Raw genomic sequence first — 27,822 nt, 5'->3', positions numbered from 1 at the left:
AACCTCCTTCAAAACAACAACTATCAGGGAGCCTCCAACCTGCCAACAGTTGCCTTTCCAGAAATATTGTCTCTGGAGAAATGCTTCAGGCTTGCATGGAATGGAGGGCTTCTGTCTGTTTTTGACTTGGCCAAGAAGATTGCAGGGAGTCGGGAGATGGTGTAACAGCCAAAAGGGTGAGAGACCGAGGTTACCCTCTATGGCAAGAGATGCTGTCAAGGCCAGCAGAGACCTCTTAGAGAGAAGGGGCAGGAAGGAAGTCACCAAAGCAGTTCAGCTCTTCTCTCCCAAGCTGTCCAAGAGGGCTGAGGGTCCAGTTCCAGGAGGCAGAAGTGAGCCCCTCCAGGAGGAAGCTTCAAACAGGCGGTGCCCAAGACCACAAGACTTACAGAATTTCTAAGAAGCATAGAGGAGGTACTCAATTTAAGCAGTGAGTGCTAACTACCAAGGCTTAGGGGTAAGGGCTGTGACTTTCCCCTGTAGCCCTAGATTCACCTGGTGGTCAGCTCCCTGGGTGGGGGCCGTCTCTCTAGAACCAACCAGCTCCAAGAGGTTGAGCCCTGCAAACTCAGCCACTCCAAGGGGCAGAAAGTCACATACGACAGGAATATTTTTTAGAACAGTTAAACCCCCTATTCAGGTCTTCTCAGGGGGACTGTGGGGCAACGCGAATCCTGATACAGAGATGGATGACCACAGGACTCGCAGGGAGGAGACATGCAAGTCAGGTTTTTGGATGGAACAAAGTATTGCCTCCAAGAACAAGTCTTTTAGAATCTGCAAGTAAAGAGACAAACTTGATTCTGAATGGTTATGGGGTGGGTGACCGCCAGGTAAGAGTGACCACAACCTGATAGCATTCAGTATCCTGAGGACGAGACCATTACTCCCCCTCATAATCATTCAGTTTTGGAAAAGAGAAGGGTGAATATTCAGGCAGCAGTTAGGAAAAAGTGGAAAGGAAAACTTTAATGCTAAATAGTAGTCATTAAGCTTAGAGGCTAATTTAAGATCTCACATTGGAATCTCGGGAAAGTCACATGAGACAAAGGCTAAGACAATCAATAGCATAAAAAATTACTGACCTGTTAACACAGCACAAAAGCACATTCTCCCCTGTTGCACTGGGTCTACAGAACAACCCTGGGAGGTCAGGCACACAGGATCAGGCCTGGTTTCTTTCTTTTTTCCCCCCCATAATCAAAAACAGGCTCAGAGAGGTTGACCGACTTGCTCAAGGTCACACAGTTAGAGGTAGAGTCCAGACCAAATGAAATTTAAAATTTCAGTAGCAAACCATACAGATCATTGAGGAGAAAGAGAGAGGTTTTTTTTTTTTTTTTTAAATGACAAGATTTAAAATTCCCCAAGGGAAGAGCATGAGGAAGTGTTCAGAGCATGAGCTTGAAAGTAGCCGAAACAAAACGGAATCCAAGGATGACACAAACAGATTCAGGAGGCCTGAAGGGTAACTGCAAATATCCAGAGCATCAAGCCACCCAGGTGGGTCAGCTGGGGTCTGACCCATTCACAGCCTGGAGACCTTGCCAAGTCACTGAATCTCTCTGTGTCTCGTGTCCTCACTGGGACCCGATCTCACAGGGTTTCTTGTGAGGATGAAAGGAGACAATGGATGTAAATCAGTGAGAACAAGGCTTGGCCCCTGGTAAGCACAACAGAAGTGTCTGCTGGGACTATTAGAAGAGTATTACTGGTATTGATATATGTATTCAGGACAATACCTGGAAAATAGTGCTTTCTAAGAATTAGCTCTTAGCTTTTTTCACTACCAATGACTCCTTTTTTTTATCATTTTAACCTAATTACATTGTATTTAAAAATATATGGTTTACCAATGTGTATTTTTCATAACTAATGCATCTACCACGCTCACTGATCAAAGGCACCTACATAAACAGGAGTGTCAGATCAGACCAGTGTCCCCACCCTGAATAGTGATAGTTGCAGGAGACAGTGCAGGGACTTGATACTCAATTTAGCCTGCAGAGCTGCTTCCCGGGGACATGGGCAACTTGCCTGGGGCTTCCTGAATGAATGAAAAGAGCTTATGGATGCTCATTAGAGTCTGTGCAGATCCCCAGGCACATGGACAGTGCCTGGTGTGGGAAGTAGGTCTAGTAAATGAGCCGTGGCACACCATGATAAAGACGGCCAAGGTCCAGAGAAGGGCCACCGTGAAGGCATAAAATTCCACATGGGAGGAGAGGACAAAATGAGCAGAGTAGGGAGGGGAGCACGAGCAAAGACTGTGGAGGCTCACAGTCTGGGCAGGTGGATAGGGCTTTGCCTTCCAAAGTTTTCTGAAATGTTGACATGGAGAATCACTGCTTTGAATTTTTAAAGAGTAATTTTACTAGACACAAAGGATGCAGTTTTTAAAAAGTGGTTATTCAGCACACAGAACTTGTCATCCCAGAGGGTGCTGTGACTGAAAATAGAAACTGGGCTAAGGACATGATTTATTAAGAGAACTCAGAGTCTTGGAGAAAACTGCTAAGTTTGAGAGCATTTCCATGAAAGGCGACTGACCTCTCAAAACGCTTGTCAGCATCACTGTCACAGACCCTGGGGCTGGCTCAGCAAGGCATGAGTTCTAGAAATGGTAAATCATTCCTCCTCGTTCCCCGCTAACTGCCAAAAGAGTGACGCCACAGGATATTTTCAAAACTGTCCACTGAGAAAGTGACAATGACAGTGATGCCACGATACAGATGTCATAAAGATGTGACTGCTATGGAATTTTCCTAAGTCCTGTAACGCGGGAGAAGGCCATATACATGGGAAAGCATTAAGGCAAAAGACAACAACAACATCCAAAAGCCAAACATACCCCATATCCAAAAGCCAAAGAAGCCTAAATAAAAGCTGAAAAACCTTTAGTTAGGAATAGAGTTTCTGAGGACCTGGCCAGAATAGACTTGTTTATTGGTAAGTTTAATTTTAATTTCCCATATTTGTTCTCAGAGTCTTTTACAGCAGAGGCCAACTGTAAAACAGTTGCATTTCCAATGTTAATGTAGTTTATCTAGTACCCTAACCAGGACACTTTTGAGAGGGGAAGGGAGTACTCTTAATAATTATGCTGGGACCTCCACACACATCAGGATCATCCTGGATACACTAGGGTGTGTGATCACCCCAGATAAGCCCCAAAGTTGGGTTTGGAATTTCCAGGGAGAATTCAGGTTTTCTGAGGGTGCTGTTCAATAAAATAACATACTTTCTTATGACCTGAACTTGAATATAAGGTAGGAAGATTTTCCTCTCTTCTCAGGAGAATAAAATGGAGGTGGACGTGGGGGACCAGTGAAGGAGTCAATGTGGAAAGTGATGGTGGGAACAGTGCCCCCCTCAATGGTGCCTCAATTTTTCACTTTAAATCAATGGTTCCCAACTTTGGCTGAGGACCCGGGGGAGATTTTCAAAATAACCCAGGCCAGGGCTTACCTCAGACCAATAAATCATCATCTCTGAATTTTCTTAAAGAGTCACTGCTAATAGTTTCTATTTTGAAACTTCAAGGTAAATAAAGTTGAACAAATTTCTCCAAATCCATTCCGGAGCCCCATCCCCTTAATAAAGCAATGAACCCAGGTGAGTAAGACAGCAATGAGTCCCCAAAGGGGAAATCAGGTCCCTTCTTCCTTCTGTGCCCCTCTTCCACTCCATACCTTTTGTGGTCTCTCTGGATCTGGGAGTATAAAAGCTGCTCTTTGGGGGCAAGAGGGAATTGGCTGCCCTGGATTAGGCACAGGGGTGGAAGGCCACTTCCTGGGGCTCCTCAGGGTGATGTCAAGTCCATGGAGGGTACCTCCCCACCCCCCAGGGGCTTTCTGCCCTGACATCCTACTCTAGGGTCATTTTAACCACCTCTTATGCCATTCTCCACATCGTAGACCAGCAGAAGAAACACAACATGATGAAATTTAGTGCAGGATTTATGTCTTTTTCCTCAAAATATAATTAAAATCATCTTACTAAAAAGCTATATAGAGAGATTGGTTCAGGATGGTGGCGTAGAAGGAAGTGCTCTCACCCTCTCTTGCGAGAACAAAAGAATCACAACTAATTGCTGAACAATCATCGACAGGAAGATACTGGAACGCACAAAAAAAGACATCCAAAGACAAAGGAGAAGCCACAATGAGATGGTAGGAGGGGCACAATCACAATAAAATCAAATCCCATAACTGCTGGGTGGGTGACTCACAAACCGGAGAACACTTATACCACAGAAGTCGACCCACTGGAGTGAAGGTTCTCAGCCCCACGTCAGGCTTCCCAACCAGGGGGTCTGGCAACAGGAGGAGGAAATCCTAGAGAATCAGACTTTGAAGGCTAGAGGGATTTGATTACAGGACTTCGACAGGACTGGGGGAAACAGAGACTCCACTCTTGGAGGGCACACACAAAGCAGTGTGTGCAACGGGACTCAGGGGAAGGAGCAGTGACCCCATAGGAGACTGAACCAGACCTACCTGCTAGTGTTGGAGGGTCTCCTGCAGAGGCGGGGGGTGGGGGGGGCGCTGTGGCTCACTGTGAGGAAAAGGACACTGGCAGCAGAAGTTGTGGGAAGTACTCCTTGGCGTGAGCCCTCCCAGAGTCTGCCACCCCACCAAAGAGCCCAGGTAGGCTCCAGTGTTGGGTCACCTCAGGCCAAACAACCAACAGGGAGGGAAGGCAGCCCCACCCATGAGCAGACAAGCGGATTAAAGTTTTACTGAGCTCTGTCCACCAGAGCAACACCCAGCTCTACCCACCACCAGTTCCTCCCATCAGGAAACTTGCACAAGCCTTGTAGATAGCCTCATCCACCAGAGGGCAGACAGCAGAAGCAAGAAGAACTACAATCCTGCAGCCTGTGGAACAAAAACCACATTCACAGAAAGATAAACAAGATGAAAAGACAGAAGGCTATGTACCAGATCAAGGAACAAGATAAAACCCCAGGAAAACAACTAAATGAAGTGGAGATAGGCAACCTTCCAAAAAAAAATTCAGAATAATGATAGTGAAGATGATGCAGGATCCCGGAAAAAGAATGGAGGCAAAGATTAAGAATATGTAAGAAATGTTTAAAAAAGACCTAGAAGAATTAAAGAATAAACAAACAGAGATGAACAATACAATAACTGAAATGAAAAATACACTAGAAGGAATCAATAGCAGAATAACTGAGGCAGAAGACCGGATAAGTGACCTGGAAGACAGAATGGTGGAATTCACTGCCGTGGAACAGAATAAAGTAAAAATAATGCAAAGAAACGAAGAGAGTCTAAGAGACCTCTGGGACAACATTAAATGCAACAACATTCGCATTATAGGGGTTCCAGAATGAGAAGAGAGAGAGAAACAACCTGAGAAAATATTTGAAGAGATCAGAGTCGAAAACTTCCCTAACATGGGAAAGGAAATAGCCAGCCAAGTTCAGGAAGCACAGAGAGTCCCATACAGGATAAACCCAAGGAGAAATACACCAAGACACATAGTAATCAAATTGACAAAAATTATAAAGACAAAGAAAAATTATTGAAAGCAGCAAGGGAAAAACGACAAATAACATATAAGAGAACTCCCATATGGTTAACAGCTGATTTCTCAGCAGAATCTCTACAAGCCAGAAGGGAGTGGCATGACATATTTAAAGTGATGAAAGGGAAGAACCTACAGCCAAGATTACTCTACCCGGCAAGGATCTCATTCAGATTTGACGGAGAAATCAAAAGCTTTAAAGACAAGCAAAAGCGAAGAGAATTCAGCACCACCAAACCAGCTCTACAACAAATGCTAAAGGAACTTCTCTAAGTGGGAAACACACAAGAGAAGAAGAGGACCTACAAAAACAAACCAATAACAATTAAGAAAATGGTCATAGGAACATACATATTAATAATTACCTTAAATGTGAATGGATTAAATGCTCCAACCAAAAGACACAGGCTCGCTGAATGGATACAAAAACAAGACCCATATATATGCTGTTGACAAGAGACCCACTTCAGACCTAGGGACACATACAGACTGAAAGTGAGGGGATGGAAAAAGATATTCCATGCAAATGGAAATCAAAAGAAAGCTGGAGTAGCACTACTCATATCAGATAAAATAGACTTTAAAATAAAGAATGTTACAAGAGACAAGGAAGTACACTACATAATGATCAAGGGATCAATCCAAAAATAAGATATAACAATTATAAATATATATGCCCCCAACATAGGAGCACCTCAATACATAAGGCAACTGCTAACAGCTAAAAAAGAGGAAATCGACAGTAACACAATAATAGTGGGGAACTTTAAGGCCTCAGTTACACCAATGGACAGATCATACAATAGAAAAGTAATAAGGAAACATAAGCTTTAAATGACACAATAGAGCAGAGATATTTAATTGATATTTACAGGACATTCCATCCGAAAACAGCAGATTACACTTTCTTTTCAAGTGCGCAGGGAACGTTCTCCAGGATAGATCACATCTTGGGTCACAAGTCAAGCCTCAGTAAATTTAAGAAAATTAAAATCATATCAAGCATCTTTTCTGACCACAACGCTATGAGATTAGAAATGAATTACAGGGAAAGAAACGTAAAAAACACAAACACATGGAGGCTAAACAATACATTACTAAATAACGAAGAGATCACTGAAGAAATCAAAGAGAAAATTAAAAAATACCTAGAGACAAATGACAATGAAAACACGACAATCCAAAACCTACGGGATGCAACAAAAGCAGTTCTAAGAGGGAAGTTTATAGCAATACAAGCCTACCTTGAGAAAGACGAAAAATCTCAAATAAACAATCTAACCTTATGCCTAATGGAGAAAGCAAGAAGAACTACAAAGAGAAAGAAGAACAAACAAAACCCAAAGTTAACAGAAGGAAAGAAATCATAAAGATCAGAGCAGAAACAAATGAAATAGAAACAAAGAAAACAATAGCAAAGATCAATAAAACTAAAAGCTGGTTCTTTAAGAAGATAAACAAAATTGATAAGCCATTAGCCACACTCATCAAGAAAAAGAGGGAGAGGATTCAAATCAATAAAATTAGAAATGAAAAAGCAGAAGTTACAACAGACACCGCAGAAATACAAAGCATCCTAAGAGACTACTACAAGCAACGCTATGCCAATAAAATGGACAACCTGGAAAAAATGGACAAATTCTTAGAAAGGTATAACCTTCCAAGACTGAACCAGGAAGAAATAGAAAATATGAACAGACCCATCACAAGTAATGAAATTGAAACTGTGATTAAAAATCTTCCAACAAATAAAAGTCCAGGACCAGATGGCTTCACAGATGAATTGTAAGAAACATTTAGAGAAGAGTTAACACCCATCCTCCTCAAACTCTTCCAAAAAATTGCAGAGGAAGGAACACTCCAAAACTCATTCTATGAGGCCACCATCTCCCTGATACCAAAACCAGACAAAGATACTACAAAAAAAGAAAATTACAGATCAATATCACTGATGAATATAGATGCAAAAATCCTCAACAAAATACTAGCAAACAGAATCCAACAACACATTAAAAGGATCATACACCATGATCAAGTGGGATTTATCCCAGGGATGCAAGGATTCTTCAATATATGCAAATCAATCAATGTGATACACCATACTAACAAGTAGAAGAATAAAAACCGTATGATCATCTCAATAGATGCAGAAAAAGCTTTTGACAAACTTCAACACCCATTTATGATAAAAACTCTCCATAAAGTGGGCATAGAGGGAACCTACCTCAACATAATAAAGGCCATATATGACAAACCCACAGCAAACATCATTCTCAATGGTGAAAAACAAAGCATTTCCTCTAAGATCAGGAATGAGACAAGGATGTCCACTCTCACCGCTATTATTCAACATAGTTTTGGAAGTCCTAGCCACGGTGATCAGAGAAGAAAAAGAAATAAAAGGAATACAAATTGGAAAACAAGAAGTAAAACTGTCACTGTTTGCAGATGACATGATACTCTACATAGAGAATCCTAAAGATGCCACCAGAAAACTACTAGAGCTAATCAATGAATTTGGTAAAGCTTCAGGATACAAAATTAATGCACAGAAATCTCTTGCATTCCTATACACTAATGATGAAATATCTGAAAGAGAAATTAAGGAAATACTCCCATTTACCATTGCAACAAAAAGAATAAAATACCTAGGAATAAACCTACCTAGGGAGACAAAAGACCTGCATGCAGAAAACTATAAGACACTGATGAAAGAAATTAAAGATGATACCAACAGATGGAAAGACATACCATGTTGTTGGATTGGAAGAATCAATATTGTGAAAATGATTATACTACCCAAAGCAATCTACAGAGTCAATGCAATCCCTATCAAATTACCAATGGCATTTTTTTTACAGAACTAGAACAAAAAATCTTAAAATCTGTATGGAGACACAAAAGACCCCAAGTAGCCAAAGCAGTCCTGAGGGAAAAAAATGGAGCTGGAGAAATCAGACTCCCTGACTTCAGACTATACTACAAAGCTACAGTAATCAAGACAATATGGTACTGGCACAAAAACAGAAATATAGATCAATGGAATAGGATAGAAAACCCAGAGATAAACCCACTCACCTATGCTCAACTAATCTATGACAAAGGAGGCAAGGATATACAATGGAGAAAAGACAGCCTCTTCAATAAGTGGTGCTGGGAAAACTGGACAGCTACGTGTAAAAGAATGAAATTAGAACACTCCCTAACACCATACACAAAAATAAACTCAAAATGGATTAGAGACCTAAATGTAAAACTGGACACTATAAAACTCTTAGAGGAAAACATAGGCAGAACACTCTTTGACATAAATCACAGCAAGATCTTTTTTGATCCACCTCCAAGAGTAATGGAAATAAAAACAAAAATAAAGAAATGGGACCTAATGAAACGTAAAAGCTTTTGCAAAGCAAAGGAAGCTACAAACAAGACAAAAAGGCAACCCTCAGAATGGGAGAAAATATTTGCAAACAAATCAACAGACAAAAGATTAATCTCCAAATTATATAAACAGCTCATGCAGCTCAATATTAAAAAAGCAACCCAATCCAAAACTGGGCAGAAGACCTAAATAGACAGCTCTCCAAAGAAGAGATACAGATGACCAAGAAGCACATGAAAAGCTGCTCAATATCACTAATTATTAGAGAAATGCAAATCAAAACTACAATGAGGTATCACCTCACACCAGTTAGAATGGGCATCATTAGAAAATCTACAAACAACAAATGCTGGAGAGGGTGTGGAGAAAAGGGAACCCTCTTGCACTGTTGGTGGGAATGTAAATTGATACAGCCACTATGGAGAACAGTATGGCAGTTCCTTAAAAAACTAAAAATAGAATTACCATATGACCCAGCAATCCCACTACTGGGCATATACCCAGAGAAAACCATAATTCAAAAAGACACATGCATCCCAATGTTCATTGTAGCACTAGTTACAATAGCCAGGTCATGGAAGCAACCTAAATGCCCATCAACAGACGAATGGATAAAGAAGTTGTGGTACATATATACAATGGAATATTACTCAGCCATAAAAAGGAGCAAAATTGGGTCATTTGTAGAGACGTGGATGGATCTAGAGACTGTCATACAGAGTGAAGTAAGTCAGAAAGAGAAAAACAAATACCTTATATTAACTCATATATGTGGAACCTAGAAAAATAGTACAGATGCACCAGTTTGCAGGGCAGAAATTGAGACACAGATGTAGAGAACAAACATACGGACACCAAGGGGGTAAAGGGGGTGGTGGTGGTGGTGGTGGGATGAATTGGGAGATTGGGATTGACATATATACACTAATATGTATAAAATGGATAACTAATAAGAACCTGCTATATAAAAAAATATATAAAATAAGATTCAAAAAAGAGCTATATATATATATTATACATATATAATATATATATATCTACTGCTGAGAGATAAAAGTAGATCCAGTTCCAGAAACTACTTGGAAAGGAAATCAAAAAGCACATCTCTCTGTCCTTATCATTTCCATTAAGTGGTCACCCAGCCTTGGATCTGGCACATGAATCTTTAGAGGTAACTCGGTTGGTCATAACCATGCCCTGTAACTCTAGTCTGGTGTAAGTTTTCTGATGGAAACTATAACTGATTCCCTTTGCTCTGTGCTGCCTTGTGAAGTCTGTTTTATTTTTGATGCACTCTATTGCGTTTAATGAAGAACTTCTCATGAGCCAGAATTTGGAAGTGACTGTTTACAGCTGAGTTTTATGAAAATCACAGTCAAGGATTAGAAACAGAAGTAAAATTGGTTGTACCTGTATGGGTAACATACACATAACAGGTTCAACGCTCCAGTTTGCATTCTCACCTTTTGTAACATTTATCAATTAACCCCTACTCACATTTCCTAGCCTCCCAAGATGGTCTCCTGTGTCTCATTGTAGAACATTCTGGAATCAGTGTGGTAAATTTTTCAATATATTACTTTCCTCTTATGCTCTCACTTTATAAAAACTAGGCGAACATTTGTCCTTAAGCTGGGAAATAAAGGATTTTAAGAGGTTGCCACCTACTTCAAGCAAGACTGGAACTTTGGGCTACTGAGAGGGCACCAACCAGGCTCTTATCACCAACCACAGTGGGACCAAGAGAAGGAGGCGGGGGAGGTGAACCCATTTTCTGTGTTCTCAAGGAAGCTTTTAACTTTGCCATTTCCTTTGTAAAAATGAAGTCAGAAGTGCCTTCACTGCCAAACTGTTACTCTTTTATTCTTCCCACCCTGAGTCAAGAGCCAGCCTCCCCGTCAGCAACCTCCGAGGCTGAGGAGTAACCAGGGAAAGCCCAGAGGGTGCAGGAGCCACGCGGGATGATGGAGACGGGCCAACCAGATCAGCGTGTTGGAGCGTGAAGGGAGTGAGGGCACAACCTGGGTAACTCCTGGCCACCACGTCTCCTGTTTCAGCCCCGCCAGGCCAGTCTTCTCCCAGATGCCAGGTCTGACGGTAAGAATTGAAGGGGGCATGAGGGTGGCTCATCACCACACGTGACCAGTCCTGGGAAGTCAGGACACAGAGACACCGAGAGCAGGTGCCCAACGTCACTTCCCTTGGTGTCATTTTCTAGAGAGGACAAGAGGGGGTCTACTTCCAGCTGGAGGAGAGGACTGATGGCATGATTTTCTGTACTGGATTCTAGCAGTTTGATTTGTAAACAGGAGAAAACTTTAATTCTGACTTGGGGGTGGGGTGGGGTACAGCTGGAAATGGTTTAGATTCACATGCTTGCTGGGACAGGGCAGAAATCATTGCAAGGGTAAAGGCCAACTCAGGAAGAGCAGCAGGTAAGTCCAGACCCCCAGGCACAGGTTTTAACAGGAAGTTGACCGCTTACAGCTCCCGCCCTAGCCTTTCAGCATCACACAGTGGTGACAGGCGCTAACTCCATCACTCGGGTCCTTGTCTGAAGGACACTCCTGTCCTGAGGATGCTGCACATACTTCTTGCTTCAAACTCACTGCCCGATTGGCAGGTCAGGGAGCCCAACTCAGGCATCTTTATACTCACTCAATATGATGCTAAATGAAGCAACCCATGGAGCTGGAATTAATTCACGACAATAAGTTCTTACATGTTTAAACTATACAAAGTGTTTTCTCTTACCCCTAGTTCCTGAGATGATAGTCTTAAACCTGTTTTAAAACTGTAATATACCCAGAATCACAAGAGGTTTTTAAAAAACCAGTTCTTTAAGATATGTAAAGGAGACCCTATTAATGCAGTGAATTATGAGAAAGAAAATCTGTGACAGTATCATGCAGCCTCTTCATCAGTGTTCATTAGCCATGACTTTACCTTTGATGTCCAGTAACTTCATGTACAGAGCTTTCCATTTATAAAAGTGGACAGAATATCTCTGTTAAAAATATCACAGCAGCAATGCCTACAGGGTTCTCAAACAACTATGAAAAATAAGAAATCTAGATACATGTGTAATGTTTACAGATGCTAACTATCCGGTTATTTGGAAATATCTAGATAGTTGCAGCACGCTGACTCAGCCAGGGGATTATCTGAAGAAATGCCACGCGGATTACTGCCTTTGTGAAAGCATTGTGTGGTTACAGCTGAGGTTCAAACTACTACTATCAACCATAAACAACAAAGGTTAAGTGTGAATAAACACATCCCCTGGCGAAGTCGGTATGTTTGATTAATTAGCAAGCCTACTTTCCTGTAGAGAATGTCAACATCTGCTGTCGGGCCATACTAACATTCCCTGGGTAACCCTTTCATTTCTTCCTCGAGGTTACTGGGTTCTTTGAAAGCTATTTCGCCTGTTGGTGTTAGTAAGCTGCTGTCCATGTTAGCAATGAAGGGTCCCTTACGCGTTTAGCTCACACCTAGCGTGTGGCACTGAGAGTACTGTATTAAAGGTCAGATTTTTATACCAACTGCCTTTTTTAGCAAATAGCAAGAGCAACATGAAGGGCATTTTATATACAACAAACCTCTCCGTTCTACCCAACAGCTGAAAGTAACTCTGCCAATCAAGAGGCATGCTGGATGCTAGCGGTACCTTGGAGACGGCCAGTTCCTTCGATTTAGACTCAAACAGGTGCTCCAGCTTGGAAGTGTCCACCTTAATAGGTTCCAGTTTCGACCACAGGAATTCTCTGCAGCGGCCGTTGTTCTTACACGGCCACTCAAAAGGCCGCACTTCATTCCAGAACAGACGGATGGTCTTCTTTTTCTTGGTGAATGCTGGCTGACCCCTGGGTACCTGGGGCCACCCTAAGCCCTGAGGAGCACTGAATACTGGAGGAGGAGCCAATAAATTACCGGGGACTGGAGGGGGAGGCACGCCGTCCAGCAGGGGCGGAGGGGGAGGGGGCGGCAAACCTAGAAAGGTGGGCGGGGGAGGGGGAGGCGGCCCCGGGGCCTCCCTGTGACCCAGGTCCACGTCCAGGACGTCGATGTCGTCCTCCTCCCCCAGGTCAGTGAAATCCATGTCTTGGATTCTGAGCTCCCGCGGATTGGCCATGAGCTGGTCCCAGATGTAGTCAGATTCTGTCTTGGGCTGTGCCGACACCTTCTCCGTGACCTTGTCATCGGGCTCGGCGTCAGGGGAGATGGACCCTCTCCCTAGGTCCCCGCTGTTGAATTTCTCAGCAAAGGCTTTCACGCTGCCCCGATTGTCCAGACAGCCAACGTCCACCCTCCTGACGCTCTCATCCTGGGCCAGAGAGTTGGCCTGCAGGGTGGATATCCGGCTGGCCAGGCTGGCTACGGCCTCCGCCCCCTGCACAGTCCTCGTGGTCTCGCCCTCCCCCTGCTCCTCATCATCCGTGGGCTTTCTGTTATGGGCATACAGCATGTCCAGCATGAACCGTTTGCTGGTAAGGATGTCGCCACACTGCTCATTTACACCGGCATCCTGAACACCCGCAGACCACAAACCTGAAAAGTTCACAGGAAAACAAAAAATGAGAACGTGGCATGGGCCTCAATACTATGAGAAAAGCAACTAGGCAACATGTGGACATTGCACACAGAGGGATTCAGGAAGGCACAGAAATAAAGCAATTGGAGAGGAAGGTGGTCATGCCTGACAAGATGCTCTTGATCAGAAAGAGACGCTACATCAAAGAGCCAATGACCCACTCTAGGACCCAAGATTCTTGTAGGTATGACACTGCCTGTGGCTCTGGCATAGGCTCATGGGAACAATTTTCTGCACCTTTCCTGCCCACCCGTGACAGCTGGTCAGGACCCACCCAGGGTCACTAAGGGGCTTCTGCCCTACACACAGGGAGGCAAGGAAATGCTCCCTCACCCATGGCAGATGTTGGAAAGGCTGTAGAGTTATCCCCCTTTCTCCTCCTACTCCACCTCTGCACCAGGGCAGCCAAAGTGTCTGGAGAAATGCACAGACCGTGCCATTGGTCACACTTTAAGTTCATGGCCACCAGTCTTCAGGTGATGCTGCCTGGCGGTCCCATCCATGACCTCTCCTAGATGACTTTTCACACACCTCCACTCTCCTCTAGCGTCCCCCACCCATCTCATCCTCTGCAAGCATGGCCCTGTTTCCTGTTTCAAAAACTTAATAGACAAAGTCAGAGATCTTCCAGGGCCTCCATTCTGCCTCCACCCACCCACCTGCACCTGAACCCTGACCATGGCCTCTGTCCTGTGACACTGACAAATCGTCCTCTTAGTGGGGGTCAACCGCTCCACTCGTGCATTTGGAAGCCACTCCAGCAATTCTCCATCCTGCATCTCCCATGCTCCCTCTACTAGGCCTTCCTACTGGCATATAAACATGGTATAATTTTACCCATTAAACAAAAACAGAAAACCTCACTTGATTCCATTTACCCCTCCACCTATAATCCAAATTTTCTCCTTTCTTTTAAAGGAAAGCTGCTTATAAGAGTTGTTTTGCTATCTCCAATTTCTTTCTTTATTCTCTCTTGAACCCAGCCTAGTGAAGTTTTTGCTCCCTTACAAAGATGCTCCTTTCCGGGTGACCGATGACCTTCCTGTTGCACTAGACGCAGCTGTCGCCCTCTCATCCTTGACTTATGTCCTTCACTTGGCCTCCCAGACATTGCACTCACTTGCTTTGCCTCCTTCTTTTTGGCTGCTCCTTCTCAGTCTCCTGGGTTGGTTCCTCCTCGTCTTTAACATTTAAGTGTCCCTGGACCTCTTCTCTCCATCTACACTCACCTTCTTAGTCATCATCTCAATCAGTCTCAGGGCTTTAAATACCACCTTCTGCCCTCACTCCCATCCACTCACTGAAACTGCTTCTCCTGCAGTCATTTCCTACCTCAGACACGGCTACTTCACCCATCTTGCTGCCAATTCCAAAAGCCTCAGAGTCATCCTTGACTTTTATCCTGTTCTTTCACCCCACACAGCAGGGCATCCTGTTAGCTAAATCTTCATGTTACATCCAGAATCCAACCACTTTTCTCGTCACCACTCCTGCCACCACCCCGGTCCAAACCAGCATGGTTTCTTGCCGGCGGTGTTGCAGGGGAGCCCCTAGCTGGTCTCAGCTTCCACTCTTGTCCCTCTGCAGTCAGTTCTCAACACCACAGCCACGTGATGTGTTACAATGTCCGATCGTATCTCTCTGCTTAAAGTCTTCTAATAGTGCCACATTTCACTGAGACAAAAAGCCAATGACCTGGCAATGTTCCCAAGCCATGTGTGATCCCACCTTAATTTTCTTTCCTCTCCTACCACCACCTCTACCACTGTCACCACCCCAGATATACACACATGAACCTCTTCAGCTACAGCAGCTCCTTGACATTCCTAGAACTCACCAGGCGTGAGGTGATCCAGCCTCAGGATCTTTGCCCCTCCTGGGACAAACCCAGGTAATCACACAATTTGCTTCTCAACTTCCTTTAGGTCTTTGCTCAAATAGTATCTTCCCAGTGAAATCTTCCCCGATCACCTTATTTAAAATTGTGCAAACCTCCCTCTCCCTCACAGTTTCATCCTTTCCTGCTTTATTTTCTACCCAAGCACTTCCTACTGTCTAATCTTCCACACATTTCCCTTTTTGATTTTACTGTTGCCTTTGCCCCATCACTGGAATGATTATCATTACTTGCTAAGCTGTGTTCCTCCTTGAAATGTAAACTCTACAAGAGCAGGGATTTGGGTTTGTTTTGTTCCCTGTTGTATCCCTAGCACCTAGGATGAATGAATGAATGAATGGTCACCAATGTTATCCCTCTGAATTTGCTTCCTAAGGGCCAGCAGGGCTGTGCAGTGGGCATTTCAGGATGTGAGTTCCATCAGATATCTAGGGCCTGTGTGGATACTTGTTTGGGGAGGGGGCAGAAGACCTAGGCCATGGACGTGAACATCAGGAGCTTTCTTTCTACCAAAGAAGAGCCAGATCAAACAGGCTGGGGGAGGACACTGGTCTCTCCCACACAGCTGTGCCTTCATCTTGAGGAGGTATTTACTGGGGAAGCACAGAGGCCCCCTGGTGCTCCATTTTTTCCTGTGTAGGTTTGTCCTCTATGTTCTTCTCAACAGTGGCCTAAGCTCACCAAGCGACCAACACCAGAACAAGGAGCTCTTAAGACCTCTTGTAGGTTGGATTCACAAACAAAATACACTTAGGCGATAACCACCATCAAAGAGAGAGGAGGTGGCATTTGAGGACACGATGGAAAAACTTCTACAGCTGGTCAGACAGTCCAGTAAATAGGGAGACTGCTTTGATGCCAGGAGGCTGCGGCAGATAAAGTGGCTGAGTCTCTCTGAACAGACTGCCTCACTCTCTCCATTTATTGGGAAATGTTGGCAGTTTCTTATTTTGGCAACAGGGAAAAGAGCATAATCAGGTAACATTTTAAATGCTGGTTTTCTCGTTTACATTCTTCATTCATTTAGGTCTTTTTAAAATCATTATGTAGGGTGCTTCTTTGTCCCTACTAATTTCCTTTGCTCTGAAGTCTACTTTATCTGATATTAATATAGACACTCCAGCTTTTCTCTGATTAATGTTGGCATGATATCTTTTCCCAACTTTTAACTTTCCATCTGCCCATGTCATTACGTTTGAAATGAGTGCTGTATATGATAGCATGTAGTTGGGTTGTGTTTTTATACACTCAGCAAATCTCTGCCTTTTAATTGATATGTTAGGGCTTAAGTCTGCTGTTTCATTTGTTTTGTTTGATCTCTTTGTTTCAGTGTCTGTTTCTCCTTTCTTGGTCTTGGGTGGATTACTTGAACATTTTTTAGAATTTCAACATGATTCATTTAGAGTGTTTTTGAGTACATGGTTTCATGTAATTTTCTTAGTGGTTGCTCTAGGTATTACAATATATACACTAAATTATTTAGTCAATTGGTATTGATGTTTTACTACTTTGAAGTGTAGAAACCTTACTTCCATTTCGATCCCATTACCCTCCCACTTATAAAAATACAATTGTCTTAAGTACTTCCTCTACATATATTGAACACCATATATCAAATGTAATTTTTGCTTCCACCATCAAATACGATTTAAGAAGCTCATGAGTAAAAAGACAGCATTTTTAAATTTACGCTTATTTTTACCCATTCTGTTGTTCTTTTCTTTCTGGAGTCCCAAGCCTTCTTCTGTCATCATTTCCTTTCTGTTCGGAGAACTTCCTTTAGCCATTCTTCAAGGGTAGGTCTGCTAGTGACAAATTCCCCTAGTTTTTCTTTAACTGAGAATGTCTTTACTTTCCCTGCATTGTTAAAGGCTACTTTTACTGTATATGTAATTCATGGTTGATAGTTCTAGTCTTTTAGCACTTGATAGATGCTGTGCCCCTTCCTGCTGGCCTCCATGTTTCAGATGAGAAACCTGCTATCCTTTGCATTGCTGTTCCTCTATAGGTACCACGTCATTTCTTTCTTTCCAAAAAATCTTTTTTTGGTTTTTAGTTTTCAGAAGTTTGTCATTTGTCTCGGTGCAGATTTCTTTGGATTTATCCTTGTTAGGATTTGCTCAGCTTCTTAAATCTGTAGATTTATACCTTTTGCCAAACTTGGGAAATTTTCAGCCATTATTTCCTCAAATATCTTTCCATACTGCACTCTCTCTCCTCTTATTCTCAGACTCGGATGAAAGGAATGTTAGTTTTATTGATATAATCCCATGGGTCCCTGAGGCTCTGTTCATTTTTTTTAAGTCTATTTTTGTCTCTGTTATTCAGATTTGGTAATATCTACTGATCTGTTTTCAAGTATACTAATTATTTTCTTTGTTGTCTCCAATCAACTATAAAGCATGTCAAATATTTTATTTCAGTTACTGCATTTTCCAGTTCTATAATTTCCCTTGGGTTCTTTTTTAATATCTCCTATTTCTTTGCTAAGATTTTTTTTCATGTATTTCCTGAGCCCTGAGTGTTTGTAACTGTCCACTGAAGCATTATTATGATGACTGCTTTAAAATTTTTGACAGATAATTCCAGCATCTGATTCATCTCAGTGTTGGCATCTGTGGATGGTCTTTTCCCATTCAAGATGTGATTGCCCTACTTCTTGATATGATGAGTGATTTTCGATTGTATCCTGGATATTTTTGGTATCATCTGATAGACTCTGGATAATATTTAATCTTCTCTTTTAGCAGGTAGTCACCCTTTTGGGGTGTAGCATACAGGGCTTGGTGCAGGTAGATGTTCAGCTCCCTGCTGGGTCCCACTGTCACCACCCAGGAAGAGGACTGACTCACACTCCCTCACTGCAGATGGGTAGGGTGGAGGTTCAGCACCCCCTTGACCCCACTAGCATCTTCCCAGTGGAGGTGGACCACTAACTCACATTGGCTCATTGCCTCCAAGTGAGGTGAAGGCTCAGCTTCCCACCAGTCCCCACTGATTCTGGCTTGGGGAGAACAGAGTGCAGACTAGCCCCACCTCCAACCACATCATTCTACCTTGTTTATACCAGATGGTGATGGAAGCTCAGCTCTCCGCTGTGTCCCCATCAGCATCAGGGACAAGGAGGGTGGTGGTGGGGACAGAGAATGCTATTAGTCCCCTCTCCACTCCTCATTAAGTCTGGTTCCTTCTGGGTCGGGGTGAAGGCTCAGGTCCCCACAGGACCCCACAGACACTACCCTGTTGGAGGAATTGGGATCCACTTGCTTCTCCCCTTCAGGGGATAGACTGAGTTCCCCATTAGGCCAACACTACCCCAGCAGGGGAACTGGAGCACTACCTGCTTCTACTGGGCAGGGGATAGAAGACTGGCTCCCTCTGAGTCCCGCTGACACCACAGGGTTGAGGAGGGGAGGGAACTGCAGAATTGTCACTCCTGTTTCCATGGGGGTGCTGTATAGAAGACCACCTCCTCTTCAGTCTCACTGAAACCACTGGGTTAGGGGGAGAGGTGGGACAGTGGCAAATTTTCCATTAGACCTTATTTAGGATAGACCACTTATTAACAGCAGAAAAGATTTTCTGTTCTGTTAGGCAACGCCTTTCCCGATCCTTTGGCTAAGGGAATCGGCTTTCCTTGAAGCTTCATTGCCATGTCATTCAAGTCCAAAGGCTTCTAGGCAGTCTGCTTCCTTCTTTCCACCTTTCAGAGTCCTCCTATGATTGGTTGTCCTGTTACATCCAGGGTGTTGGTATTTTAGTTGTAAAAGGGAGGACCTGGGAGCAATGGGGGCGTCTCCATCTTAGCCAGATTCATTCATTTATTCATCAGTGGTTTTATGAGCCCCTACTATGTTCTGGGCATCCAGCTAGGAAGTAAGAACTCACGATGAATAAGACAGACATCCCCATCCTCACAAAGCTTACATTCAAATAGAGACAAAGGACAGTTATACCAGTAACTACAACAAAGTGTGATGAATGCTACAGTAAAGCCTCTCACTCTAATGCCAGGGAGTGGAACACATGAAAACAAAGAAAAATAAAACCACACATCTGCAATAAGTTGGGTCTCTTTCAAGTCCTACAAATTCATTCTCAAGTAATAGGTACAACCGTTAGAAATAAGACTGGGAATCACTTTGATTGCCTTTGTGATTTAATTGAGAAGATTCTGAAAAGCAAAAGCTATGGTGACAGAGCTTCTCTGTCTCCACAGCTGCTGATGTGCCCATGAGCAGTGGGAATTTTTAGGAACCAATAAGCTACAACAAATAAACATGGTCACATCTCTTAACAGCACCAGACTGAAGCAGAAAAGTCACTGCAAAGCTCCAATTCCTGGACACCACCAGCTTTTGGTAGAAAGTCAATGGTTCTTCACTGGGAGCAGAGTCTCCATTTTTGGAAAATTGTCCTTATTTGGAAGGATATTGGGCATTCTGATCCAAGAAAGTTCTGTTCCCGGCTTATTTTTACTAATCCAACTTGTTTATATGTTTTAGGCCTGCTAAACCTAGTTATGATGAATAATACTTAAAGCTACTCATAACAGAATAAAACATGATTTAAGGCCAAATGATCAAGAAGACTTACCCGACACCCTGTACTGTGACCATAATTACATTAAATGTGAATAACAACAAGTAGAATTTGAGAGTATAACTGTAATCTGTCTTTGAAAGAAATTTAGTATCAGAATACGTAATCCTTTTAGCACACACATCTTCAACCAGACACAAGATTTTCAACGTGATAATTCCTAAGACATAAAGTATTTTAAGTCAGTCCTCCTTTTTCACTGTATCATGGTGACCAGTGATATATAGAATAAAATCTAATAATATAACTGTGAAAACTCAAATATTAACTATTTAGACTAAGCCATTGATTGGCAGGTCTCCTAGGAGACATTATGGCTTCATTCATTCATTCAATCTTTGTTCACCCATCCAGGCTTCAGGGACAATGTATTCTTAATCTGTGAACTAACATATCATGCCTGGGTCATGCCACTGATTGGCAGGCCTTTGCGGCTACCGTTTGAGCCTAAGATGTAAGTTCCTTGAGTCTGTGTCACTGTGTAGCTTAATGAAGCCTGGCCCATAAGACATGCCTTCACTGGTGAGGAGCGTCAGTTGAAAGAGGTGGCTTCCTGCCACCCTGACAGTGCACAGGTCATGGGCAGGAAAACCAACTCCATGGTGTCGCATATGAATCATAATTCAAATGATTATTTGAATTGTTTACAATTTCTAGAACCCTCTGTGGCACCCTCCCCAAGTCCCTAGTGAGGACTAACATTCCATTTGATCCCTTAACATAAAGTCACCATTAAACAGGTGAAACTGAATGAATATCGGGGATAACACCAAAAAGGTATGATTCCATAAGAAAAAGCACGTACTTAGTATCGAAGAAAAGAGTGGTCCTGAGCATATTGTAGAAAATTACCTAAATTACATACATTCCAGCTGAGCACATCAAATTGATCTCTGCATGCTGTGAACTGGCAGTTTTTGAAAGTACTCACACGATTCATTTTACCAAACCTGCTCTGGTCTGAAATGTTCAGTCATGGTGGCTTAACACACTTCCTTGCAAAAACTCTTTCAAGGGAGTAGATAACAACATGACATGTCTCTAAATTTAAATCAGAAAAAAGCCACACTGACTACTCACAATTAAACAGTTAGAAGGACATGAGGAATTTCTCTTCTGGGGTTTATTCCTCCGGAAAAGTCCCCTGTCGCCCTCATTATCAGGCCCTTTTCCTGGCTGTAGAAGTGACGGTGCAGCCTTGTGGCAGAGGGTCGGGGCCCTTCTGCAGGGCAGGGAGCTGCTGGCTGGCTGAGTGGGGCCACACCCCCCTCCAGACACTGGGGGACAGTCTGGGGAGCGAGCCGGGCCAGCCGGTCAGCTCAGAGGCCAGCAAACCAGGTCCCCTGCCCCGGGGCTCCCCGGGATGTGTTCACGGGGAAAGGGGGCCTCCTTACCGGTCCCCCTGTCCCGAGAGAGCTTGTCCTCCTTGTCCTCCCTCTCCAACGTGCTGCTGGAGGACGAGACGCTGGAGGCCGAGCAGTTGTCCCGCTCGTTCACTGCCTCGTTCTGCTGTTCCTTCTCGCTCAGGGAGGCTCGCTCTTCAGCCTCTGGCTCCAGGGCCCGCCCCACCTCGCTCTCTGCTGCCGCGTGCGCAGGGGCTAGTTCCCGGCTGGCCTCATCGGCCACCCGTCCCACCTCTGCCTCCGCCTCCGCTTCTGCCTCTGGTTCGGGCTCAGGATCCCCGGTGCTCGCTGGGGGAGATAACAGTGGAGATTATGAGCAGGACAGGAATTTCTTGGAAGCGTCGAGTGAGGGTGAGACTGAACATGAGGCTGATTTCTCCGTGCTGTGTGAGGCAGGCAGAATTCTAAACTGGCCCCTGAGATTCCCGTCCCCTGGTTATTCAGTCAAACACAGACTGAGGCACTGCAGGGAAGGGGCCGTGCAGCTGGTGTTCATGTCTCAAGTCTCTTGACCTTAAGATAACGGAGATTATCCAGGTAGGCCTGATCTAACCTGGTGAGCCTTTTAAAAACAGTGTTTTCTGGTTAGCATCAGAAAAGGATATCAGAGATTAGAAGCACAAGAAGTATTGGACGAGGTACTTCCCTGGTGGCGTAGTGGTTAAGAATCTGCCTGCCAATGCAGGGGACACGGGTTCAATCCCTGGTCTGGGAAGATCCCACATGCCGCGGAGCAACTAAGCCCGTGCACCACAGCTACCGAGCCTGCGCTCTAGAGCCCACGAGCCACAACTACTGAGCCCGTGTGCCACAACTACTAAAGCCCATGTGCCTAGAGCCTGTGTGCTCCGCAACAAGAGAAGCCACCGCAATGAGAAGCACACTCATTGCAACAAAGAGTAGCCCCAACCTGCTGCAACTAGAGAAAGCCCGTGCACAGCAATGAAGACCCAATGCAGCCAAAAATGACTAAAATAAATAAATTTATTTTTTAAAAAAGTATTTGATTTATCAGTGCTGGTTTTAAAGATGGAGGGGGCCATGTGATGAGGAATGTGGTGGCCTCTAGAAGCTGAGAGTGACTCCTGGCCGACAGCCAGCGAGGAACAGGGACCTCGGTCCTGCAAGCACAAGCAACTGAATTCTGCCAACGACCCGAATGAACCTGGAGGTGGACTCTTGCCAGGGCCTCCCGGTAAGAGCCCAGCCAGCCACAACCTTGATTGTGGCCTTGTGATACCCTCGGATGAGAACCCAGTTAGCCATTCTGGGCTTCTGACCTATGGAAACTGTGAGATAATATAAACGGATGCTGTTTTGAACAGCTATGTTTGTGGTAACTTGTTACACAGCAGTAGCAAACTAATACATGATCCTTTTGCCTCTTTAGGGAAAGAGGAAAAAAGTCCATGGTGAATCAAGCTGATAAGCAAAGAGCAGCCTGATGTTCTATCAGTGGCTAAACCAGTGAGGTCCATCACCCTTTGCTTGAATTATGTTTGCTCATAATGTGAAGTTATTCCATACACTTGAAAGTTACTTAGAAGAATCACTCACGGGCACAGAATTCTTTGTAAACCTGTCAAGGCTGGAGATTTGCTGCTCAGGTTCCACGGGTGTCCCCTAGGAAGCAGGGAAATGGCACAGTCTGCCGTATGCGTGTTTTTGCTGAGCAACCCTCTCATGTGTGAGCTGTGAATGGGTAGCAAAATGATTGGGAATTAAAAAAAAAAAAATGTCATCTGTGAAGGCCAGAGGAGGATGAGTCACTCCTGAGGGTCTGACCCTCATGGCTTGGCAGAGCCACATTGCTGGAATCCTGGCAGTGCCACCAAGAGCATGTGCTCCAGCCCTACGTACATACTGCTCGAAGCAATAGAGATTCAGGCAGGATCCGCGCATGTAAGGGGCCTGCCCTGACCCTATAAGAACAGGCAGATCAGAGGGCTCTCTCTTTGTGGAGATACCCTGCCAGCTTAGATGAGCAGGGATGGCTGGCAATGGGGCGCCCACAGCAGGTCTCCCAGCAGGCCAGGCAGTGGCATTACTATGGGAGAGCAAAGCTCAGGCTTCACTGGGCAGGGGGCCCAGCTGCCCTCAGCATCCCAGCAAGAAGTCATTCTGCCAGGACGCACTGGGTCCAGAATCCCCGTCCCTCACCTGCTCTCAGGCTGCCTTCCTCAGAGAATGAGTATGGGAATTGTGGGGGGAGAGAGGGAGGCAGTGTAGAGAATGAAATGCCAGCCTCTCCTTACATCCTGGGTAACTTCCAACCTCCACATGGAAGAAATCCTCCTCTGTGGGAACTGCCCCAGTGCCCTTCAGGTAGGAACTGGGTGTAGAGGACAGAGGGACTTCTGCCCGCCCAGGCTGCTGGGGACTCCAGCCTAGTACAGGCACCTGCTTCCTGGGGAGAATGGGGGAAATGAGGATGGGGTGGCAAAGGCCCTCTGCTGTCTGCTGGGTGCCCTTGCTGGGTGTCCCCAAGAGGGATGGTTTTGGAACTGATGATAAGAGAGCAAAGTTTCCAGGCCGAGATGCACTGGCTGGCAGTAGCAGGAGGAAATCGAAGGGCACACGACTGTGAACCCGTGTGCTCAAGATGGGTGTGTCAGGCATTCTTCCTTCCTTCCTTCTTTCCTTCCTTCATTTATTTATTTAGGCTGCGTTGGGTCTTCGTTGCTGCGCATGGGCTTCCTCTAGTTGCAGCGAGCAGGAGCTACTCTTCGTTGTGGTGCGCGGGCTTCTCAATGCGGTGGCTTCTCTTGTTGCGGAGCTCGGGCTCTAGGCGTGCGGCCTTTAGTAGTTGTGGCACACGGGCTCAGTAGTTGTGGCACACGGGCTTAGTTGCTCCGTGGCATGTGGGATCTTCCCGGACCAGGTCTCAAACCCGTGTCCCCTGCATTGGCAGGCGGATTCTTAACCACTGCGCCACCAGGGAAGTCCCAGGCATTCTTCCTTAAGTGCAAAAACCAGTCTGGGTACAGGGAAAAAGTGAACAAACCTTTGAGAAAAATTCCCTTTGGTGCTGAAGGACTTTTTATGGTATTTCTTTTTCATTTGATAATAGAGCATTTAGCAAAGAGGAACAGAACCCCATCGTTTTACTAGCACGGCAGAAGCATAGTTTTAGCAACAGCAGTGTCATCGTTTGGTTGACAGAAAGCATATGTTCTTGCACACATTTACTTCAGAATAGCCACATCAAAACGAGAATGTGTTTCCAACAGCCTAGCATGTGGCGTGCATTTAAGTTTTAATTGGTGAGCATATGGCAAAACTGGCAAGGGTGCCTCTGTGGGGCTTTATCACTGACGGGGAGATGGGTGCAGTTGGTTGCCATCAGCCTGAGTCCACTCATCATCCCCAGGAGACTGGCAGACAAAGCAGGAAGGGTCCACAATTGGATGGTTATTTGACTCCAGCCTACATACGTGTTTCCTTCCACTTCAGCAGTGACTCTGGCCCCTCATCAGCCAGCGGTTGCAGGGACAAGTGAGGCAATGGACATGCAAGCTCTAGAAAGCCACACATTCTTGGGAATAAATAGTGTAATTTCATCCCCCTACGTTCGAGCCTTACTGCCTGGAGTCAGACATTTAAATGTGTGATCCGACCGCTGGGGTAGTTTCTCTCTTTCATCACTGCTGGGGAGGAAATCATCTCCAAAACTACCTCCTGACCAGAATGCAGGCTCAGTGTCCACAAGGCCTCACTGCAAATCTGCGGTGTGTGAAGCTGTTCTAATGATGAACAAATTAAATAAAATTCACACACATTCAAGTCAAGCCAAGCCACCAAAGATGGAGAATGGAGCTGACAGAGAGCAAACACGCGTGGCTGCTCATTCCTGACACCCTCTGCACTGAATACACCAGGCGACACACGTGTCAAGGGCACAACACACACCCCTGCTTTCAGAGGGCTCACCACTTGCCTAGTGACACGGGACATAAAATCCTATCAATGGGGGTCACGGTGGTATGCGGCCAGGCAACCAAGTGAGGGCCCTGGGTACCAAGTAGCAGGGAGTCCCTGGAAAGGACCCACGGCCGAGCCCTCCTCAAGCTGTATTAATCAAACACAGGAATGACAAGGCACAAGTTCTCTGGGGACCAAGACTCTGCCTTCCTCGCATGTCCAAGGGCCCCCAGTGTGGTCTTGGGGCCGGCATCTTCTCACAAAGTTCTCATGGACACTTAGGAAACACTGTGAGACTACACACTGAATTCCCGAACATTTCTGCCCGCCTTCCTATTCTCTTTCATCAGGACCTCGGTCACCAGCAGTCCCCTCCACATACTCACAACCATTCCTTCTGAGTCATTGCCCTAAGCCACACCAGCTGCCCTCTCAGCAGACCTGGAAAAAAGTATCATCTACCCTTGCCGAGTCCCCTGGAAATAGGGGGGACCTTGAAAGTCTGCAGGAAAAGTCCTCAAGGGAGCTAAGATATTTGTCAATACCGAGGAATGAAAATTGCTCACAACTTCTCACTGATACCCAGCAACAGTACCAGTGGTGAGAGGCACATGGTCACACAAGACAGACCCAGCTCTTGTTGTCATGGAGGTTACAGGGATGCTAAGAGATCCTACATGTCACCCGTGGCCTCAGCACGGCAAAGGTGGGCACACCCTAACACCAACAGACACAGGGAAATCCCAGCCCCTCAGCTCCCACCAGACACAATAAAAAAATATTTATAAATATGATGGATATTCTAAGAGCAAATTCACGTTGCCCTGGGAAGGTCTGGCAAGGGTCTTTGCAAAGCCTAGGACGGGTCATGAGTCTCTGTGCCAGAAGGACGTTTAAGCAGAGTCTCCAAGGATGAAAAGGAGTTCAAGAGGGAACACTGGACACAAATGTTCTGGGCGGAAGGAAGGGTACATGCAGCCGGCAGCATAGGGTGAGCAGGAGGCATGAAAGCCGTCTGGCGGCAGTGGCTGGGGCAACGGGCCTCACACGGTGAGTTAAGGACCTGGGGCTTTACACGAAGGGCAGTGATGGTGGCTTCACGGAGAGACAGGCCACATTTCCCTTTGTCTGAGAGGACCCCTGACTATAGCCACAGCACAGGCAAACCACACTTCCGGCTGGGACAGCTGAGGTGGGCCTGTAGCTTCAGAGGAGGCTCTTAGTCAGTGTTGGGTGAACATTCGGGAAGCAGACCCCGCAGACAAAGAGACTGAGGACGAAGAGATGAATGCCAGTCGGGGGGCTCAAGAGAAGAAGAAAATGAATAAATGGCATCAGTGGAGGAACACATGGGCAAGCGATAGAGATTCTGGACAGTGGGAAGAAGTTTTCCATCCCAGGATCCCCTGGAGGAAGCAGTGTGTTTGCATCTGAGGAGAGCAGGGGTACTGCAGGCCTGTGGCCCCCTTTGGGGCGCTGCGCACCCGAGCCCTGCGCACCAACTCTCTACTAAACCCTCAGACCCCTCTGTGGGGAGGGGTCTCTTACCGCCCTCAGAAAGCTGAGGCTGGGAGGGAACAGCGAAGGCCCAGGTCCAGGTGCCCAGCAACCCTTCTCCCCACGGTGGGTGCGAGCTTGGAAGTGAAATGAGGACATGGCAAGAAATGCCTGGCAACATAGAAGGCGTCCAAAACTGGGATCTGTCTTGCTGGACCACAGCCTGAGAGAGCAGACTGATGGGATCTTGGCATTGAGAGAACATACTTAGCAAAGGCCAGAAAAATGTATTTGGCCGGAACCTGCGCTGACCTGATTCAGAGAACTTTAAACTAAATTTTAAGGTTGGAGGTGGGGGAGTATAAGGGAGGAGAAAAAAAAAACAAACCCCAACAAAACAAAATTAAACTATATAAAAGGATACGGTAAAGGATAACTCATGGAATGTGGAAGATATAACAGGAAGGAAGAGGTCCACGGTATATTCAGAAGGAAGTGACAAGGAACCTGGTTGCTGCCAGCCTGTGCGGAAGGTCCCATAACCTGAACACGGCCACTAAAGGGAATCCTTTATGCAAAGGAAATAGACATTACAGGAGAGAGAGGCTGGGGAGCCAGGGTAGGAGCCCATCAACGTGAGAACCACAGTGAAAGAGGGAAAACCTAAGTGTGTTTGTTGAGAGAATAAGAAAGGGTGCCCCGTCTGATGACTGGGACGTCCCTCATGCAGATCACAACACTGGGGTGAGAAGAGGAAAGACCAGGCCTTGAGGATTTCAGCTCATCCCCTGTTCCAAGGCAGCCGGGGCAGACGTTGACTCTGACTAGCTAGTTCTTTGTCCCTTTAAAAGCCCAGCACCAACTTCTCACCTGATCCGCAAAATCTTACTCGACATCTAGCCCCGTTTGGCCTTAAGTGAAGTAAAAATAAATGCTACTGTCTACAGAGTGCCTTCAACACACTGGTGCCGTC

General features: G+C 45.2%; 1 protein-coding gene across 5 annotated transcripts in view; it reads right to left on the bottom strand.

Annotated features, from left to right (window-relative positions):
* The window catches only part of FHOD3 (formin homology 2 domain containing 3), a 491,767-nt gene that overhangs the window by 59,720 nt on the left and 404,225 nt on the right, over positions 1 to 27,822 (bottom strand). For all 5 annotated transcript variants that reach the window (XM_036822951.1, XM_036822949.1, XM_036822950.1 and 2 more), the window contains 2 exons: positions 21,423 to 21,719; positions 12,606 to 13,486 (listed from right to left, as the gene is read on the bottom strand). In XM_036822951.1, coding sequence (XP_036678846.1) covers positions 12,606 to 13,486; positions 21,423 to 21,719 — 1,178 coding nt within the window. The remainder of the gene's footprint in view (positions 1 to 12,605; positions 13,487 to 21,422; positions 21,720 to 27,822) is intronic.

The sequence above is a fragment of the Balaenoptera musculus genome, chromosome 14 (genome assembly GCF_009873245.2).
Source record: "Balaenoptera musculus isolate JJ_BM4_2016_0621 chromosome 14, mBalMus1.pri.v3, whole genome shotgun sequence".
NCBI classification, from domain to species: domain Eukaryota; kingdom Metazoa; phylum Chordata; class Mammalia; order Artiodactyla; family Balaenopteridae; genus Balaenoptera; species Balaenoptera musculus.
This window is presented reverse-complemented; position numbering and strand designations above follow the sequence as displayed.